Here is a 19,918-nt window from a genome sequence, read left to right as displayed (position 1 = left end):
GGCCTTGCTGGCCCCAGAGGCGCCCAGGTCACCTGCCTGAGCACATCAGGGAGTCCTCTGTGCAAGGGGCTTCCCCCAACTCTCCCCCCAACGTACTATGACACCCATTTCTTGTAAGTCATCTGTTACTCGGGGGAAAATCCAGTCAGTGGCTGGTCACAGATACCGGGGCCAGGCAGATGTGCGGCGTTTCTGAGGGTGGGGTTGGGGGCAGGGGGGCAGGACTGCTGGACGACACATTTTCCCAAGCCTGGGCCTCTCCGTCTTTACCGCCGAAGGGCCGACTCCATGGCAGGGAGCGGACAGTTCATCGTGTCCACCGGGCTGAGACTCGACCTCGCCTAGCGCTTCCTGCCAGCCCTCCTGACAGCCAGACAGGCTGCTGGGAGAGGGACCTCACCCAAAGTAAACACAAAGAAAGGCTTTTGCGGAGAGGAGTGTGGAGCCCAACTCGGTGGAGACTCGCGGAGGCCCCGTGGGAACGGATGTTGACTTCTGGCTCGGAGACCCGGGGTCTGGGTTTGTGCCCCATGGATTCTGCCCGCGGGCTTCCCGAGGCCGGCCGCGGGTCACCGAGGGGAGCCGGAGCCCTTGCTCAGCACTGAGACCATCACTCGTGGAGCGCGGGTGCCACCTGGTGGCCAGATCTGACGTGACCGATGTGACCAGCGACCAGAGAACCCGGGAACCACTCTGAGACAGGAATCACCAATACAGTGACTGTAATAATGGCAACACCTTATCCACACCCCACATCTTTTCTGCCATCCTGTACTCTGTCCCCTCTGGGTTTTGGGGAGATCGGTCCTTCCGTCGTCACAACTGTATTAATTACAAAAGGGGTAACCTCTACATCAAAATAACAAGAATCTCCACCATAGGCGCACACTTTCTGCCATGCACTGAGCTAGACACAAGGGGTTAAAAATTAGCAAGCTGTGGTCCTTTCCTTCAAGGGACTTAGATGCTCAGATATTTACAATTAACCAAAATACAAGACAGAGGGTGACAAAAATATTCAGCTGTGGGAGCGGAGATGAGGTGACAACTTGCTGAACATCAAAATTGAGCTTAAAATGGAGGCATTATTGAGGCTGTGAAATATGGATACGAATTCAGCAGGTGACAAAGGGAAGGACATTCCAAGCAGAGGGACTGGCCAGGCAAAGGCAAAGACCAGTGAAAACACACAGTAGGTCCAGGAAACAGCAACTGTAGAATTTTGTGAGAGGGGGCAATGCAGGAAAAGAGAAAACTTAAAAGACAACATGGGGATGAGTCAAGGTGTGCCTTGTAAGCTAGGTGCTGGGTTTGAACTTTTCTCCTGGGGGCTAAAACAAACCACTGAAGGGTTTGAAGCAAGGAAATAACTAGGTTGATTTTTTAAAGATCTATTTAAGAGACAAGTATGCAGGGAGGCTGATTAGGGAAAATGGTTGCAGCACCAGTGACAAGACAATTCATTCAACAGCCAATAGACATTGACAGGCCTGGATGTGCCAGGCGCTGTTCATACAAAAAGGCCCTTCCATCTTGGAGCTTAGGTTCTGGAGCACAATGAGGGAGGGGTAGGAGGGATGCAGAGAAGGAGACAGACGCAAGGTATTGCAGAATTTGAATCTCCAGGACTTGGTGATCAGTGGGTTAGGAAGAGGGAGAACTTAGAGATTGAGCCTAGGTGACAGGGGGAAGAGTGAGGCCCCTCAAGGCTGCGACAGAGGAGTCAAGGGCAGGTTTGAGGGGTAAGGAAATGAGTCTGCTTTTGGATGTGATCAGTAAACAGAACAAGTAGCTATGAAGCAAATACTCCACAGAATCAACATTACTTTACATTACATTGCAATGACCCACCTCCCCAGTCCCATGAAAAGTCAGACTAGGTTTCCTAGGAAATTCTCCTGCCATCAGAGGTTAAAATTGTATTGAATTTTGGGACTTCCCTGGCAGTCCAGTGGTTAAAACTCTGTGCTTCTGATGCAGGGGGCACTTGTTCCATCCCTGGTCGGACAAATCCCACATGCCGTGTAGCACGGCCAAAAGAAAAAAAAGAAAAGAAAAATAGGTAAAATAAATAAATAAAAAAGTGTATTCAATATTGATTGTCAAGATACAAATCTCCACAAACAGATTCATTAAATGTTTGCTGAACCAGCCTTTGGAAAGTAATTGCTAATGCTTATTGTTTCATGTGAAAGAAGCATCATTCCCAGTGCTTTTCCTCCAGTTACCTTCTTTAACCCTCACAACTCTCTGTGGGCTCTGCACTGGGCTCAGGTCACACAGTTAGCAAGGGCAGGGCCAGCCAGTATCTGCAGGAAGGTCACAAAGCCCTTAAGGGGAGTCTTCTACCTTCTCCCCAGGTGAGGGCTGCACGCAATGGACACAAGTTGGCCTGGAGTCACGTCTGGCCACTTTCCCATGTGGTCAGTCTGTTTGAAGCTTAATTAGAAGAGGCTTCAGGCCCTTCCTGTTTGGTGGCAGTTTAGGGAGGTAAGATATCAAAAAGCTAGGAAAAGCAGATGTAGGAGAAATAAAGAGACAGCCCTCTGGTAGCATTACAGGGAAAAGAGGGGTACTATTGTTCTTCCTCTTTGGGGATGATGAAAAAAATGTGGATTTCAGTGGTGGTGTGAAGTTATGAAGCTCTGACTTCTAGAGGATCAGACTGTCACGTGTGCCCGCCAGCGGCACTGACAGCACCGGGTCGTGGGGAATTACCTGCACAGTTCTCCGACTAGAAGGCAGCCAGTAGAGTAAAGAAGCCCGTGCATGCAAGGTTCTGGTTCTGGGCCCTCCTGGGCTTGTACCGCTGTCCAGGATAAATGATTCTGCAATCCTATTTTAGACATGGGGGAATTCAATTTCTTATTTTTGGCAGTTCTAACTTGCCACTATTCTTATTCCTGCTGTCATATTGAAAAGATTGTTTAATCACTATAAAAGCATTCAAAACAATACTGAAAACAAAATCTGAGTGAAACCTTTATGATAATAGTAATACTAATATATCCCTAAAATAGTCCCCAGAAAATTTAAAACCATCTGCAATTGATATGGATTACTTCACCAGTATGGGGAATAAATATGGTCATATTACCTATGTTTTTTCTTTTTCTTTAATTTTTATTTTATTTTTCGAATGGGTAAAGAAGATGTGGTACATATATACAATGGAATATTACTCAGCCATAAAAAAGAATGAAATAATGCCATCTGCAGCAACACGGGTGGACCTAGAAATTGTCATACTGAGTGAAGTAAGTTAGAAGGAGAAAGACAAATATATGCTATCATTTACATGTGGAATCTTAAACAATGGTACAAATGAACTTACTTACAAAACAGAAATAGAGTCACAGAGGTAGAAAACAATCTCACGGCTATCACAGGGGTAAGGGGGAGGGATAAGTCGGCAGATTAGGGTTGCCTATGTCTTTTCAATTGATTTCTCTCTTGCTATGTTTCAGAAACTCTTATGCACTAGAGATACATCAGTGGATGAAACAAAGGTTTCCATCCTTGTGGGGCTTACTCTCTGACAGGGGAAGATAGTGAAGCAATAGATTTACTAAATAAGTAAGTAATTTAACATGTTGAATGATGTTAGTGTTAAGGATTTTTTTTTTTAAGTAGAGGTGGGGCTTCCCTGGTGGCGCAGTGGTGGAGAGTCCGCCTGCCGATGCAGGGGACGCGGGTTCGTGTCCCGGTCCACGAAGATCCCACATGCCGCCGAGCGGCTGGGCCCGTGAGCCATGGCCGCTGAGCCTGCGCGTCTGGAGCCTGTGCTCCGCAATGGGAGAGGCCACAATAGTGAGAGGCCCACGTACCGCAAAAAATAAAAAATAAAAAGTAGAGGTGGTTATATGGGTCTGAGATGCTAAGGTGGGGTAGGCCTCACGGAGAACACGACATTTAAGCAAAGCCTTGAAGAAGGTGACTCTGGCCTTCACAAAGCCACAGAAGTCCTAGAACATCTTCCAGGACAACAGGTGTCCAATAAGCTACATTTACACCACTTAGATGGTCTTCTACAGTGGTGCTTCTTAGAACAAATTTTTACTCCAAAATGACCTGCTGAGTACTTACACCAAAAGGGAGCAGTATAAATGTTACTGTAAATGTTAAATTCAGCTCCCAGAACTTATACAGCTAGGGTTATAGTCCGAGTAACAGCTTCATAGACTACCAAGGCTGGTGGTACATCTGTGGGTCTCAGATCACTTGGAGACGTGACCTTAGCGTTTATTAAGATTTATCTATGTGAAGTTCCCAGGAGGACACATGGCACCCAGAGAAGGCTTAGAAAGTTTTAACGAATCTTACTCCTTATTTTCCTATATCTTACACAACCACTTCTTTGGGTTCAGGCACATGGCTTTAAGAAATCTCATATGGCCCCAAGAAAAGCCTACATTTAGGACCACTGAGATGACCATAGGCCTACAGTCCCCAGTAACTATAAAAATTACTCTTTCAAGATTGAGAAAAATCCCTTAGCACCCAGTATTGTGTATAGACAGTAGGCACACAATAAATGTTTCCATAAATAATACATGTTCTGCTTCCAGTAATGGTGGAATAGATAATTCTTTCTTCCTGTTCTTTGGCTTGCATAATCTCTATTGATCTATCTTGAAGTTCAGTAATTCTTTCTTCTGCCTATTGTTGAGTTTCTCCAGTGAATTTTTAATATATAGGTTATTGTTCTTTTCAAATCTACAATTCCCATTTGGTTCTTTTTAAAAAGTCTATCTCTTTATGATATTCTCTATTTGATGCAACATTGTCATCATACCTTCCTTTTTAAAAAATTTTTTTTGCTGCGTTGGGTCTTCACTGCTGCGCGCAGTCTTCTCATTGCGGTGGCTTCTCTTGTTGTGGCTCAAGGGCTCTAGGCGCACAGGCTCAGTAGTTGTGGTGTACAGGCTTAGCTGCTCCGCGGCATGTGGGATCTTTCCAGACCAGGGATCGAACCCGTGTCCCCTGCATTGGCCAAATAAAACCACTGTGCCACCAGGGAGGTCCCCTTTATTTCTTTTAAGCAAGCTTTCCTTTACTGTGAAAATATTTATAATGGCTACTTTGAAGTATTTTCCTCCTAAATCTGACATCTGATCACTATCACAGTTTCTGTTGCCTGTTTTTGCTTTTGTCCTTCCTGTATATGGGTCATACTTAACTGTGGGGTTTTTTTGTTTTTGTTTTTGCCTAATTAATTTTGATTCCAAACTGGACATTTTAGATAATATACCATAGCCACTCTGGGTCACTGACCCCTCCCCTTCTCCAGGGCTTGTTGTTTTTATTTGCTTAGCGACTGGCTGAATTATTTTAGTGAAATCTATTTCTCCCCCACAGTATTAAGCCTCTGATGTCGTTTCTCAGGGAGGTGTAGCTTTGAGTATGCCCCCTGACCCTGGGACGACAGTGGTACTGATAGATCTTTCTTCCATCTTTCCCTGACTCTGGCGCTGGGGTGCGGGCAATGGCAAGCTTCTCTTGGAACAACACTTTCACTCTAGGAGGTGAGTGCTCAGTGGGGGTGGGGAGTAGCAGTAACCTGAGGTCCTCTTGGCTTGCCTTTCATAGCATGGGGAAAAGGCAATCAGGGCCCCAGTGCTCTCAGCATGCTGCGCCCAAAGGAGACCCTCCTTCCATGAGTGGGGGCTGGATAAAAGGGAACTCCCACCTCTAAACTGCATTTGCCTGGGATTTAGCCTCGGCAACAGGTAGCAGGGGCAGGATGAGAACTGATGAAGTCCTGATACTCCCGGAAGAAAGCCTTCTGGCTGGGAGCTGGGGAGAAAGAGAGCTCTGTGTTCCTGGCTTCAGCAATCCAGAGTGGAGTCTCCAACCTTGCTGGGCTGGGAGGGGAGAGGGTAGGAGCAGTCTTGGTTCAAATACCGTAGACTTCCTTACTGAAAGATTCACCTTCTTTACTCCAAGTAAAACTCACCTTTTTTGTTGACGTTTCATAGCTTTTCTTTAAGAAATATTTCTTAATTTGCTGTTTTTCCTTAGGACGATTTCCAGGGGTTTTAAATGGTTGAGTTTTTAAAAATCATTTTCATATTTCATTGGAAAGCAGGTCAGCAAAGGTGCTAATACTCTCATGCCAGAAATCAATCTCCCTAGTTTCAAGAGTTCTTTATATATTGTAGATAAAGCCCTTTATCGGATATGTATTTTGCAAATATTTTCTACCAGTATGTGGGTTACCTTTTCATTCTCTTAAACGTGTCTTTTGAAAGGCCAAAGTTTCATATTTTTAAAAATATTTATTTTGTTTGGCTGCTTTGGGTCTTAGTTGAGGCATGCACAGGATCTTTCATTGCGGCTCATGGGCTCTTCGTTGCGGTGTGCGGGCTTCAGCGTGCGCAGGCTCTGTTGCCCTGCGGCATGTGGGATCTTAATTCCCCGACCAGGGATCAAACCCGTGTCCCCTGCATTGGAAGGCAGATCCTTAACCACTGGATCACCAGAGAAGTCCCAGTTTCATATTTTGATGAACTCCAATTTATCAAATTTGTTTTTTATGGACTGTACCTTCGGTGTCTTGTCTAAGAAATATTTGCCTAACCTAAGGTCACAAAGATTTTCTACTTTTTCTTCTAGAAGTTTTATAGTTTTAGGTTTCATATTTAGGTCTATGATACATTTTGACTTAAAATTTTATATAGTTGACCCTTGAACAACACTGGTTTGAACTGCACAGGTCCACTTATATGTGGATTTTTTTCGGTAAATACATTCTATAGTACTACATGATCGGTGGCTGGTTGACTCTGTAAATGCAGAACCATGACTATGGAGGGCTGACTATAAAATTACACATAGATTTTCAACAGCATAGAGGGTGAGCACACCTAACCCCTGCATTGTTCAAGGGTCAACTGTGTATGGTCTGACTTAATTTTTGTAATAGGGGTCAAAGATAGTTTGGGGGTTTTATGGGGTTTTTTGTTTGTTTTTTGCATATGACTAATCAATTGTTCCAGCACATTTGTTGAAAAGATGATCCTTTCTCTACTGAATTCCCATGGCATCTTCGCCAAAAATCAGTTAACCAAATATGTCTAGACTGATTTCTGAACTCTGTATTATGTTTGATTGATCTAATGACCTATCTTCATAACAATACTAGAATATCTTGCTTATGGTAGCTTTATAATGTTTTAAAATTAGATAGCGTAAGCCCCCTAATTTTGTTGATTCAAAATAGTTTTGGCCATTTTGTATCTTGTGCATTTTAATATACATTTTAGAATTGGCTCACAAAATTCTAATGCTTTATTTTTTTTTTTGAGACTTCATTGGATTTTCTACGCAGATAAGCATGCTATCTGCCATAAAAGGCAGCATTACTTATTGTTTTCCAATTTAGATGGTTTTCTTTCTTTTTCATGTCTTGTTGCAATGGCTAGAAGCTCCTGTACAATGCTGAATAGTAGTGGTAAGAGCAGACATTCATGCCTTGTTAATATTAGAGGGGAAATGTTGAGTCATTCACAATTAAGTATGATGCTAGCTGTGTTATAGATGCTCTTTATTAGAAAATTCCCTTCTACTCCTAGTTTGGAGAAATTCCCTCCTATTCCCAGTTTGCTGAGAGTAATGAAAAATGGATGGTTAGCTATTGTCAAATGCTTTTCCTGGTTCAACTGAGGTGATCATATCTTTTTTCTTTTTTAGTGAGTTAATATGATGAATTACATTGATTGATTTTCCGTTGTTAAACCAACCTTGAATTCCTGGGATAAACCCCACTTGGTCATGATGTATCATCCTTTTTTATGTATTATGTTCACTTTGCTAATATTTTGTTTAAAATTTTTTGTCATATGCCTCCATATGTTCAGGAGGCATGTTGGACTTTAGTTTTCTTTTCTTGTAATTTCTTTGCCTGATTCTGGTATCAGGAAGATACTGACCTGATACAATTAGATGGGAAGTTTCCCCTCCTCTTTAACTTTCTGAAAGTGTGTACAGAATTGGTGTTATGTCTTCTTTAGACGTTTGGTGGATCTCACCAGTGAACCCAGCTGGTCCTAGAGTTTTGTTTGTGGGAAGGCTTTTAACTAAAAATTCCATTTCTTTAATAAATACAGTGTTATTCAGATTATCTAGTCCTTCTTGCATGAGCTTTGTTAATTTGTATCTTTTGAAGAATTTGTCCATTTCATCTAAATTGTCAAAGTTATTGGAATAAAGTTGTTTATAATAGTCAGTGATTACACTTTTCATTTCTGAAGTATCTATGGTGATGATCTCTCTCTTATTCCTGATAGTCCTGTGTTGCTTTTTTTTTTTTTTTCATTCTGTTTGGCTAGAGGTTTATCAATTTTATTGATTTTCTCAAAGAACCAGCTTTTGGTTTTATTTTCTCTTGTTTTAAATTTTTATTTCATTGATTTCTGACATTATTCTTATTACTTCCTCTTTTCCTGCTTACTTTGGGTTTAATTTGCTTTTTTCTGGTTTCTTAAGGTGGAAGGTAAAATCATTGATATGAGAATTTTCTTCTATTTTAATATAGGCAACTATTGTTATAAATTTTCCTCTAGGATTGACTGTCTAATCTGTATCTAATGAATTTTAATGTATTGTGTTTTCATTTTCATTCAGGCCAATATATTTCTAATTTATTATTACTTTTTTAAATTAGAAGCATGTTGTTTAGTTTCCAGATATTTGGGGATTTTCCAGATATGTTATTGATTTCTAATTTTCTTCTTTTGCCAGAGAACATACTTTTGTATGGTTTGAACCCTTTATTTATTATGACTTGCTTTACATCCCAGAATATGGTCTCCATTGGAAATGCTCTGAATGCACATGAAAACAATGTGTGTAGTGCTGTTATTGGGTGGAGTGCTCTATCAAGGTCAATTAAGTCAAGATGGTTGATAGTGTTTTTCAAGTCTTCTAAATACTTACTGATTTTCTGTCTACGTGTTTTAACAATTATTGAAGGTGTTGAAAATCTAACTGTATTTGTGAGTTGGTTATTTCCCACTGTAGTTCTATTAGCCTTTTCCTCACATATTTAGAAGTTGTTACGCATATATTTAGGATTCTAATTTCCTCTTGTTGAACTGACCTCTTTATCATTATAGGCAACCATCTTAATCCTTAATCTTGGTAATATTCTCAAGCTCTCAAGCAAAATCTACTTTATTTACTACTACTATAGTACACCTGCTTTCTTTAACTTATTGTTATTATATCTTTCTCTATACTTTAAGCCTAGTGTCTTTATACCTAAAGTGGGTTTTGAGAAAATAGCATACAGTTGGGCCTTGCCTTCTTTTATTCAATGTGACAATCTCTGCCTTTTTATTGGGTGTTTAGACCATTTACAATCAATGTGATTATTGATATGGTTGAGCTTACATCTATTATCTTGCTATTTGTCTTCTTCTTTGTTCCCTTGTCCTTCCTTTTTCTTCCTCCTTTTGGATAAACTGAATACTTACTGATGATTCCACTGTATTTTGTTGTTGCATTATTAGCTAGAACACTTTTGGGGGGTGAGGAGAATTACCTTAGGGCTTATACATCTTTAACTTATCACAGTTTTCCTTCAAGTAATATTATACCACTTCATGTATAGCATGAAAATATTACCATACTATACTTCCATTTTCCCCTTCCTAAACTTTGTGTAATTGTTGTATGTTTTATTTTGAAATGTGTTATAAACTCCACGATAAATGGGTACTATTACTGTCTTCAGCAATTATCTTTTAAATAGATTTAATAACAAAAAAAGAGAGCTTTAGTATTTAGCCACATATTTACCGTATTTTCACACAGTATTATTTTATATGTTTGAAAGACTTTTAAAACCATTTCTTGTAATGCAGGTCTACTGGTGATGTATTTATTCAGCTTTTGGATGTTTGAAAAAGTCTTTATTTTGCCTTTGTTGTTTGAAAAGATATTTTCACTGCATATAGAATTCTAGGCTGACAGGTTTTAGTCTATCTTTTTCCTTTTACTATATTAAAGATGTTGCTCCACTGTCTTCTGGTTCCCATGGTTTTCAATGAGAAGTTTCCTGTCATTTTTATTTGAGCTCCTTTGTATGTGACATGTCCTTTTCCCCTATCTGGATGTGCTAAGATATTTTTTTTAAATCACTGGCTTAAAGCAATTTGATTTAAGATGTGCCTCGGTGTGATCCTTTTCATGTTTCTTGTCCTTGGAGTTCATTGAACTTCTTGGACCTGTGGGTTTGTAATTTTCATCAAATTTGAAGAACTGTTGGCCCCTGTCTCCAAATGACCTGAAGAAATATGAAAATACAAAATATTTTTTTCTTTTCCCCTTCCACCCTCACACCCATCTCTTCTCCCTTGAGGACTCCAACTGTACGTACATCAGACTGCTTGAAGTTGATTCATAGCTCACTAAAGCTCTGTCCACTTTTTTTCCAGTCATATTTCACTCTAAATAATTTGAGATAGTTTCTCCTGCTATGTTTTCAAGTTTTAAAATCTTTTCTTTTGCTGTCTAATCTACTGTTAATCTCACCCAGTGTGGGGTTTTGTTTTTTAAAATCTCAGACATTGCATATTTTCATCTCTTATATTTTCTGGTCCTTTTTATATCTTCTATAGCTCTAATTAACATGTTCAATCTTGCCTCTACTTCCGGACCACTACCTTCTTGATACATGGCATATAGTTACAATGTCCTTTTGTACAAATAATATTTCTATAATTTGTGTCATTTCTGGATCTCTTTTATCTCCTTCACTTATGGGTTTTGTAAGTTCTGGCTTTTTGCATGCCTGACAATTCTTTTTTATTGGATGCCAAACATTTTGAGTTTTTACCTTGTTGCATATGCAAAATATTTGTATACCTATAGTCTTGTACTTTGTTCTAGGAGACAGTTACACAGAAACTGTTTTAGAAACCAGAAACTTTGGAGCTTTTAGTCCAGGGTTAATGTTGCTCTCCTACTGAAGTAATACTTTTCTGACTTTCCTATCTAGTGCCCTTTGAGAATTACAAAGTTTTCCACTCTGGCAAGCAAGAACACAAACTATTAACCGCTTTGTGTGAACGTCAGTGATTATTCCCTCCGCTCCTTTCAGGTGGTTCTTCCTCCAGCCTCAGTAGCTTCGTCCCACGCAAACAGAAGTACTCAGCTGAAGTCTCAAGGGGACCCTCTCTATATCTTTATGCGTTCTTTCTGTGCAGCTCGCTCCTCTCTTGTACTCTACCCTAGGAGCTTCAACCACTTTGGCCTCTTTGGACTCCCAGGTCTGTTTCCTCAGCTCAGGGAGACCTCTGGGCTCTGCTGTGGTGCTCCCTTCCTAAGCTGCAATCTGGAATCTCTCTCCAAGCATCAGCTAGGGCCATCACAGGACTCAATTCATTTGTTTTCCTTCTCTCAGGGATCACTGCCCTGCACTGCTTGATGTCTGAAAACTGCTGTTTTATATACATTATCAGGTCTTTTAGTTTTTTTGAGTGAGATAATATTTCCAGTTTCTGTTCTGAAAGTAAATGTCAAAACAATCTTTGGAGGCAAGATCTTTATTACGATGTTATATGATTACTTTTAACAGAGGGGAGTGAAGATACCACCTCTTGGGAGGTACGGTTATGTTCTGAGAAAAACAAACAAAACAAAACTTAAACTTTCAACTCTGGAAGATCTGAGCTCAAATTCCAGTACTGCCACTTTGGGCAAATTACCAGTTCTTTCACTGGTAAAACAGAACTAATAATATCTATTATTAGGTTGTGAGGTTTGCATGAGATGTAAACAATCTGCTATATATCAGGGGCACCTCATACATTTTAGTTGCCTTATTTTCCCCCTAAAAACATAAGTATCAGAGAAGCTATCTGTTAGGGCCCTGCCTGTACTGATAAGAGTGATTCCAAGCTTTTCCCTCTCAAATATCCTCTCTGTGATAGGGAAAAAGTAATCGTAATATGCTATTAAAAAGCCAGACGCAAAGTGTAATTCTAGGAAACTGCCTGTGAATTTTTACCCTGTAAAATTAGTGGGAAGGAAGAGCCTTGAGTCCTGCCCTAACTCTGGTTCGGATTTGGCGTTTTCAAGTGTGGAACAATCCAAAATTCCAGCTCTGTCAGGAAAAAGCAGACAAATGAAACAGATGACAAATCATTTCTCTAAGACCTGAAGCCAAACTGGCTCCAATAGCTGCTGGAATGGTAATAGAAGACAATTTCCTGGAGTATTTACAAAATCATTTGTAAGGATAATATTTTCCAGACTTTTACAGGAGGACTAAGGGTAGCTTTTTAGTCTGCAGACTCCACAGAGGTAGCATATATTCAACAGGCAGCTGCTGGGACCGCCACCTCCCACTCTAACTCCTCCCTATAACCCCCATATAGAGGCCTGATTTAGGCACCGAGATGGGGATAAGCCGTGGGTTCTGCCCTTCAAATATACGCCAGAATATAAAGGAGCAACAGGTGAGTACACAGCTAATCGAAAATGGAATGTGCTCTAGGTGCAGTGTTAGCAAACTGCTTCAGAGAGACGGGGATAAAAGATCAGCCAAACTTTCAAAGAGGAGGAGACTGAATATTTCAGAACACATGCAGAAGTGGAGTAGGGGAGGAAAAGGGAACATTCTAAGTCAAGGGAGGGAGGCATACCCTGGGAAATGAATCTGAGGCCTGATCTATATAGGATTGGAATGTGTCAATTAGAAATGTTTTCAACTGCAAAGTAACAGAATCCTTGCCTAGTACAGCCTTAAGAGATGGAGGTTTGTTTGCTCAAAATGCTCAGAGGTATGTGGTTACTGGCATTGATTCCGTGGCTCGAATGGCATCTGGGAGGCAGGTTCTTTCCATTTTTCAGCTGTGACACCTTTAACGTGGTGGGTTTTCATCTTTTTACTTTTTACCTCATGTTTGCAAGACCGCTGCCACAGATCCAGATGCCATTAACTAGTGTTATGAACGAGAAAACAAAAGGAGTTGAAAAGAGCTTTCCTTTAATCAGGCAAGAAAAAAATTTCCTGAGAGGTTCCCAGATTTTCCACTACATCTTATTGGCCCAAACTGGGTCATATGACCATCTTCAGAGGAAAGGTCAGAAAAGTATCTGGATAAGAAGGAGTAACATGAAAGGCCTAGAAAAATCATGATCCATCCCCTTGGGGCTGGGCATATTGCCGCCTTAAACAAAGTAAGTGTTCTCGGCAAGGAAGAAGGATTAAACAATCATTAGATGAGCAATTAATAACTGCAATCCCATTTTTGAACTTGAATCCAAGTTCTAGTGAAACAAGAGTTCTAATGGAGGAAAAAAAAAAAAAAAAAGCCCAGATGATTCAAGTATACCTCTAGTTTTATAGATTTATCCTGCCCTCTTTGGTCTTAGGGGAACCTTACTGCTTTTCCTGAGAATGACAGCCTTCCCCAAACTGCAGACTCAGATTTAGATGCAACTGAATTCCTTCCTGTGGTTTTGCAGATTCTACTATATTACAAATTAAATTTCAAAAGGAGAAAGTTACAATTTTTATTCATATAAAACCTCCCTTAATACTTTTAACACATTTCCCACTTAACTGCTGCCTTTCTTAAGCATCACAAGGCCATTCATTCATTCATGCCACAAACACCGAATACTCTGATGAAGCAAAGTACCTCGCTAGTTAACAGCTAGTTGGACCACTGGCCTCCAGTCAGGTTTATATTCATAATAACGCTGCAGACCTGGCACCTACTTTAATAATTCTGAGAAAAAAACTCTTTCCTCCCCCTTCACACACTGCCTCTTCACCACGCCAAGTCTTGCAGGGTACAAAGGTCACACAGGTCACTGGGACACGACTCTAAACACTCCCACTTTGAATGAATCCCTCTGGCTCCCTTCTGAGGGGAGAGGAGAGGAGAAGCTACCTCGTTTCCTTACAGACTCCACAACATTCCTTTAGACTCTTACCAGTCTCAACTTTCCCTGAAACAAACAGGAAAATAAGGACTTCATTTTTTCCCTGGAGAACTCAAACTGAAGAAATAAATGGCAAAGATGTGGTAGGAAAGCCCAGGCTTTCCTGGTGGTAAAGAAACAAATGGGAGGGAAGATGTAAGACGTGAAATGTGTACTTACACTCTTCTCACGCACCCCTTGTGGCACCCCATCCTATAATGACCAACAACAGGATTACTTCATGCTTTAAACCTTTTTAGACCTTGGGTACCAATCTCTCTCCACAGCCACAGGGTCCTCTTGTGGGACCAAAATCACCCAAAAAAGAAAATTCATTTAAGGGGTTACTTGATAACTAAAATAGTTTAGTAGATACTGAGGAAACAGCCCTCAGAAACTGCCTGGTCCAAATTAAACGACAGGGGAAAGTAACATTCCTGGGGGACTGCAGTCATTACAGGTCCACAGGTCCACCTGTAGAAGCCTGAAGGGATGCTGAGACCGCTATGCTGTGTGCTAGGACCAGGGAACATCCTATTACCTGCAGTCTGGGGTTTTCTGACAGGGTCAGAATGCTTTGGCAGGGGTGGAGGCAGAGGATGGGCGGGGGCGGTGGGAGTATCTCAAACTGAACACAAGACCGAACAGGCAAGCTGCAGTGGCTTGTGATCTGGAGAAGAAGTGCAAATTATGCCTTGCCTGAGACCTCTGCTGTGGACCAGATGGTGCGCGCGTGTGTGTGTGCGTGCGTGTGTGTGTGTGTGTGTGTGATTACTGGGATTTTCAGGCCTGCAGAGGCTAAGGTTAAAGCCCAATGTATTATTTCACTTAGGGCACATTTGGATGAGGTAAAGGTGGAAAGAAAATAGACAAAGCAACAGGAAATGAGTTCTTCCTCCTTCTGTGTAGCCACAGCAAAAGTCAGGTGGTGTTATGCTGTTGTTGAGAAAATACTGACTGTCCTGGATTTAAAGGTCCCACATTACAGAGGTCCATCTCCTTCCACATCTCTGCAGTTAACCTTCATTCCTTCCTGCCTAACAAGTGCAGAGCCATATCACAAGTCACCATCCTCAGAAAGGTCTACTCCATTTTCACGATCCTTCTAGGGGCCCCACCGGACCAGCTGTCACCCGAGGGAGCGATGGAGCACCCACATTCAAGGAGCATAGTTGGAACATAACACCAACCAGCAGAAGAAAGGCAAGAGGCACGGGGACGAGGAGTGCAGAGAGGTAACATGAGGCCAGACATGAAGATTCCAAGGCTGGGAAAGAGGAGAAAGGTGACAGCTGGGACTGAAGCATGAAAAGGGAGGGAGAGGCCACATCAAAGAGCAAGAAATCAGTTACCAGATATTAATTCTTTCCTCCAATTAAAAGTCACTCACTTTTCTCTCAATATAAAACAGCACATATTCTTATTCACCACAGCTGTGAGCTTCAGGCTATGCACTGTCCTGCTGCAGTCCTAGGACACGTGCTACATCACGGTCAAGCTCCTGACCCAGAAATCACACATCAATGTCAGTCTCATTTCTTTGTAGTTACCCTTTCCCTAACTATGGAAGTTTTACAAAGTCACCTGAGGCTACAGCTTGAAACAGAACACACAGCCTTAATCTTGAAGTTAAGGGAAGAGAGAAGTCCCTGGCTAGAGGGAAGTCCACACAGCCTCCGGGCCCCGGGGCACAGCTGACCTCACAGCCACCTCGGTGCCTACACTCGTTTCCTTGCCAACTCCACAGGAAGGAATTGCAGAGCCAGCTAAAGCACCAGCAGGAAAGGGCTATGAAGAGGAGGCACAGAGGTACGGCGACTGTAACAGTCTCCTGAGCATCCACAATTAAGCTAGCCTTAGCCCAGCCCCACAGAAAACAGTTATTTCTTATTGTTTTTCTTAGGTCTTCTTCTTGGTCACGCGTTTTCAGCTACCTAAATCGTCTACTGAAAATGAATACTGAAGAGATAAGCAGCGACAGGTCAAGGTGTTAGGGGAGATGATAAAGTTTATCAGATATGTTAGCAAGATCACAGTTCAGACATGAATACTTTTCTCTTTGTGGAGCCAAAAAGCATCCGTGCAAGAAGATTCTGTTGCTCTGACAAATTACTTTCTACTTATACTAGTAAAAATAAATCACAGGGAGAATTCAAGGGCTCTAAGGGCTTGGTGACTTCTGATTCAAAGGCAGCAAAAACACCAGGCCACTGCTCTCAGTGGGCACGCCCCTCTGGCCCTGCTGAGAGGCCACTTGACCCCCACTGCTAGGAGGATGTGCCATAGCAAGTGGACGAAGCTCCTTGAAGGTAAAGAAAACTGATTCTCCTTAACTAGACATTATCAGAGGACTTAGAAACTCAGGAATGTGATAACATACAAGCAGAAACAATTTTGTCAGCATTAACAACTAAATCAATTGTTAGCCTAGACAAAATCTACAAGAAGATGAATACGCAAGCTCAACAAGAACACACTGTGTGACAACTGACCGATTTGGGTTTCGTCATGAAAGACATGTTTGTTCGAGAAGAAAGTAAATTCTAAAATCTAATAAGAGCAACGAGTAAAAAGATAAAATTCTAAATTAAATAACCACTGACTAAAGAAGAAATGAAAGCAAAAAATATACTAGGTATCAACTGAGAGATGACAATGTTTACAGATCAAGAAAAGTTACAGAAGAAATCATAGAATTTATTAAAAAAAAAAAGACAACCGAATCAAAAGGTTTTATTTCAGAAACGGGTAATAAAATGGACTAAACTATCTGATGAAAAATGGGTAAGAATCTAACAGAATTGAGACAATTTGTTATCATGCAACTTGTTTCTTCACTTGGTTGGTACTAACTGTAGGATTTTACTAATACAGGAAATAGTTAATCAATACAGGAAACAACCAAAATCCTATTAAGCACCTCAATGCACTGTTTTTCAGTCTATATAAAGACGTAGGAAATACTAAGAGGGCATAATAAGTGTTTAATATAATCAGGTCTAGTGGAAGGAAGCTTAACATAGACAGGATTTTTTCGGAGTATAAATGGACTAAAAAACATGTTTTGGAATGGACACATCTATTTGACTTTATTTATGATGCCAAGTTGCCAATCCATACCTGGTTAGTTAGAGGTAGAAACACATTCATTTTGATTGAATTCAGGAATACAAACAGAGTTTCTTTGTGTTTGCTCGATACTTTGCAATCTGTCCCAATGAAATCAAATTGTCCTTTTCTGTTCACCACTGCAAACTAGTTAACTGTTCATTCCAGCTATACATTCATTGTATGACTCTGCTTCATGATGGTTATTTCATTTCATACTTTCTATAAAATAAAAGATGACTATACCTTGTGTTAAAAAAATAAATCATAGGAATGCACCTTTTGACCAGTAAAATTTCACTAAACAATCTCATCATACCTCAGTAGAATTTGTCTTTCAATTTCATAGTCTTTTAATCTGAATGAAAACAATAATTTATGGATTAAAAAGTTTTCTGTTTAACTGACGGAAAAATATTATAAACATGATTTCTGAATAGAGAAAATGAGATGCAAGTAGCAGTGCTTTCTTCACTGCTATAATACTTCATTTTTAAAAGTAAACACAGTACTAATCATCATTTTGATTCCAGTGAATAAAAACTTAAAACTGAATTAATCAATTTGGAAGTCTGAAGCCAAAAGGATCCTTTAACAGTATTGCCTAATAAATAGACAAGTCGACCCTAAAAAGCTAATCACACTGCAAAATTTTGGCCTAATTAAACTGGCTCTCGCTGATACTCTGTCTTTTTTTGTTTGGTTTCAATCTGCCATAACAACCAAGGTTAGAATTCCATGTAAACAGAAGTATACAAGGCTTGATGAAATTGAATATGGAGGATTAAGCATTTAAAAAGTCTGGGTTATAATTCTTATTGCTACACAAGTTCTACTGCATAATTAATTTACAGCAGCCTAAAACTTTTCAGCAACAAAATTATATTAAAAAAATATACCATTATCCCTATATGTTACATTAATTGTAATGTAACATATCACAACCACTTAAGCCTTGCATTAACTTAGAAAAGAATAACTTGTCCCTGAAAAACTCTAAAGAGTGATCATATTTCAATCAAAGCTGTCCTGAACTAACTCATAATCAGCAGTGACTACATTTTGTCACTTCTTTGCTCTAACATGAGTAAAAGTGACGATCATGATTTTTTGGAAAGAGGCTAGAGAACCTGCATCCAATTATGAAGTGGACTTTTAAACCTCCACTGGATTTTTAGAATGTTTTTAGTTGTCAAACATCCGTATAGGTGAAACAGCTGAGGGAACAAACTGCCAAACTTGCCCAAACTACTTTTGTTCCATAGAATTTGATCCCTTCTAAATCGACAACAGCACACAAACTTAGCTATGAAGAATTCAGCCCTTATAAATGAAGACAAACATAATAAACCTACAGGAGGTTTAAAAGTAACTTCATTTGTTTTTGAATATTCAAGTGTAATGCTTCTGTAAAAGATTAAAACGTACGTTTCAACTTTATCAGATATGTCAATTTCCATTTGCTCCTAACCTGCCACTAATACATAGGTTCACTGGGCTGCCGAAGAACCCAACTCAACTAATCATGGAGAGAGATGAAGGTATCAGTGGAAAAAGAGCACGGATACCACGGCATTTATCCCAACAGTATGATACCCGTCTTTGCATCCCTGAAGTTAAGAATGGCCACTTTCTCCGATTAATTTGCTCTATACTAAATAAAGCAGCACTGTCTGTGAAGAGTTACTCCATACCCATAACATTTCACTACTATAGTTACCAATTCAGAAGTTTAAAAAAAAAAAAAATACAGACCAAATCCATGTACCCGTGATCCTTTGTATCCTAAAATGTAGAAATATTCTTAGTTTTAACCAAGAATTAGATTGGAATGAAGTAAAACATCTTTTAAAGTAATTTTAAGTATACTCTTATTTGTTACTACATTTCTACATAGATTATTTAATATTCCTTGTGGATATAATTTAATCGATAATAATATATCATAATGTCAACCATTACAGTGATCCAGAATGAGATTCTGGCTATAGAGGGAGCTTAATTATTAAGCAACACTTTCCTGAAAAGCTTCTGTATTTCTGATTGGTAAGAAAAACAAAAAAAAAGAGCATCTCTCATTGAAATAACACTGACGTTCAAGCTCAGGCCCCCCCTTCTTTGTGTTCAACATAATTAACTCTCTAGGACAAAATCATGAAACATTAAGTCACATTAATAAGTTACGGTCATCTTCAAGAAAACTCGATGGGCAACTCTGGTGTTACAACTGTGTATCTTGGATCCAACTTAGGGATGAAATCCTGAAAGTGTTTAGATGCACCAGTACCAAAAGCATCAAGGACTTTTCGGTTCATAACGGCAAATCTGTAAAACAGAGGACACAGGGAACAAGTACTTAATGAAGTTTATAAAAGAAGATGATTCACTCCATTTGACTTATCTTTCATGGGATGGGAAGACCGAACATGCTGACATGGCAAAAGACTCAATGGCAGATTCAAAAGTCACTTTGATACTCTTCCTCGAGATTCACTGTCTCGTATTTTCTTTAAAAAGATGATAATCCCCCAAACTGAAACCCCAGAGATTACCATCATTATTTCAAACCCTTCTAGAATCCTTTCCACTAGATTGTGTCAAATACAAAAACAGGTTCATTGTGATTTTTCTGATGGATAAAATCACAAGAAGCTAAATGTATAATGAATGCGCTAACATTTACTGACAAGCAAAGGTATTAAACGTAATTCCTCTCATAATTGAAATTTTAACGTCTCACAGTCAACAGAAAATACATCCAAATGTGACTGAAGGGCAAACAGCATATAGGTTTTCAAATTTCTAACAGACACAACATAGTAAAAACACAGCCCTCATTTTATCCATCACCTAACCTAAGAGATATAAAATT

At 40.0% G+C, this 19,918-nt stretch overlaps 1 protein-coding gene across 3 annotated transcripts in view; it reads right to left on the bottom strand.

Annotated features, from left to right (window-relative positions):
* Positions 1–2,990: 2,990 nt before the first annotated feature.
* Positions 2,991–19,918, bottom strand: part of TMEM135 (transmembrane protein 135) — a 256,453-nt gene continuing 239,525 nt past the window's right edge. For 2 of the 3 annotated variants that reach the window (XM_089915385.1, XM_089915384.1), the window contains one exon: positions 2,991–19,371. In XM_089915385.1, coding sequence (XP_089771511.1) covers positions 19,239–19,371 — 133 coding nt within the window. In that variant the 3' untranslated portion in view covers positions 2,991–19,238. The remainder of the gene's footprint in view (positions 19,372–19,918) is intronic. The other variant, XM_022594059.3, reaches the window with a different exon arrangement.

Source organism: Delphinapterus leucas, chromosome 7, assembly GCF_059928025.1.
Source record: "Delphinapterus leucas isolate spDelLeu-1000000601 "Yukka" chromosome 7, BTC_Dleu_Yukka2, whole genome shotgun sequence".
NCBI lineage: Eukaryota > Metazoa > Chordata > Mammalia > Artiodactyla > Monodontidae > Delphinapterus > Delphinapterus leucas.
This window is presented reverse-complemented; position numbering and strand designations above follow the sequence as displayed.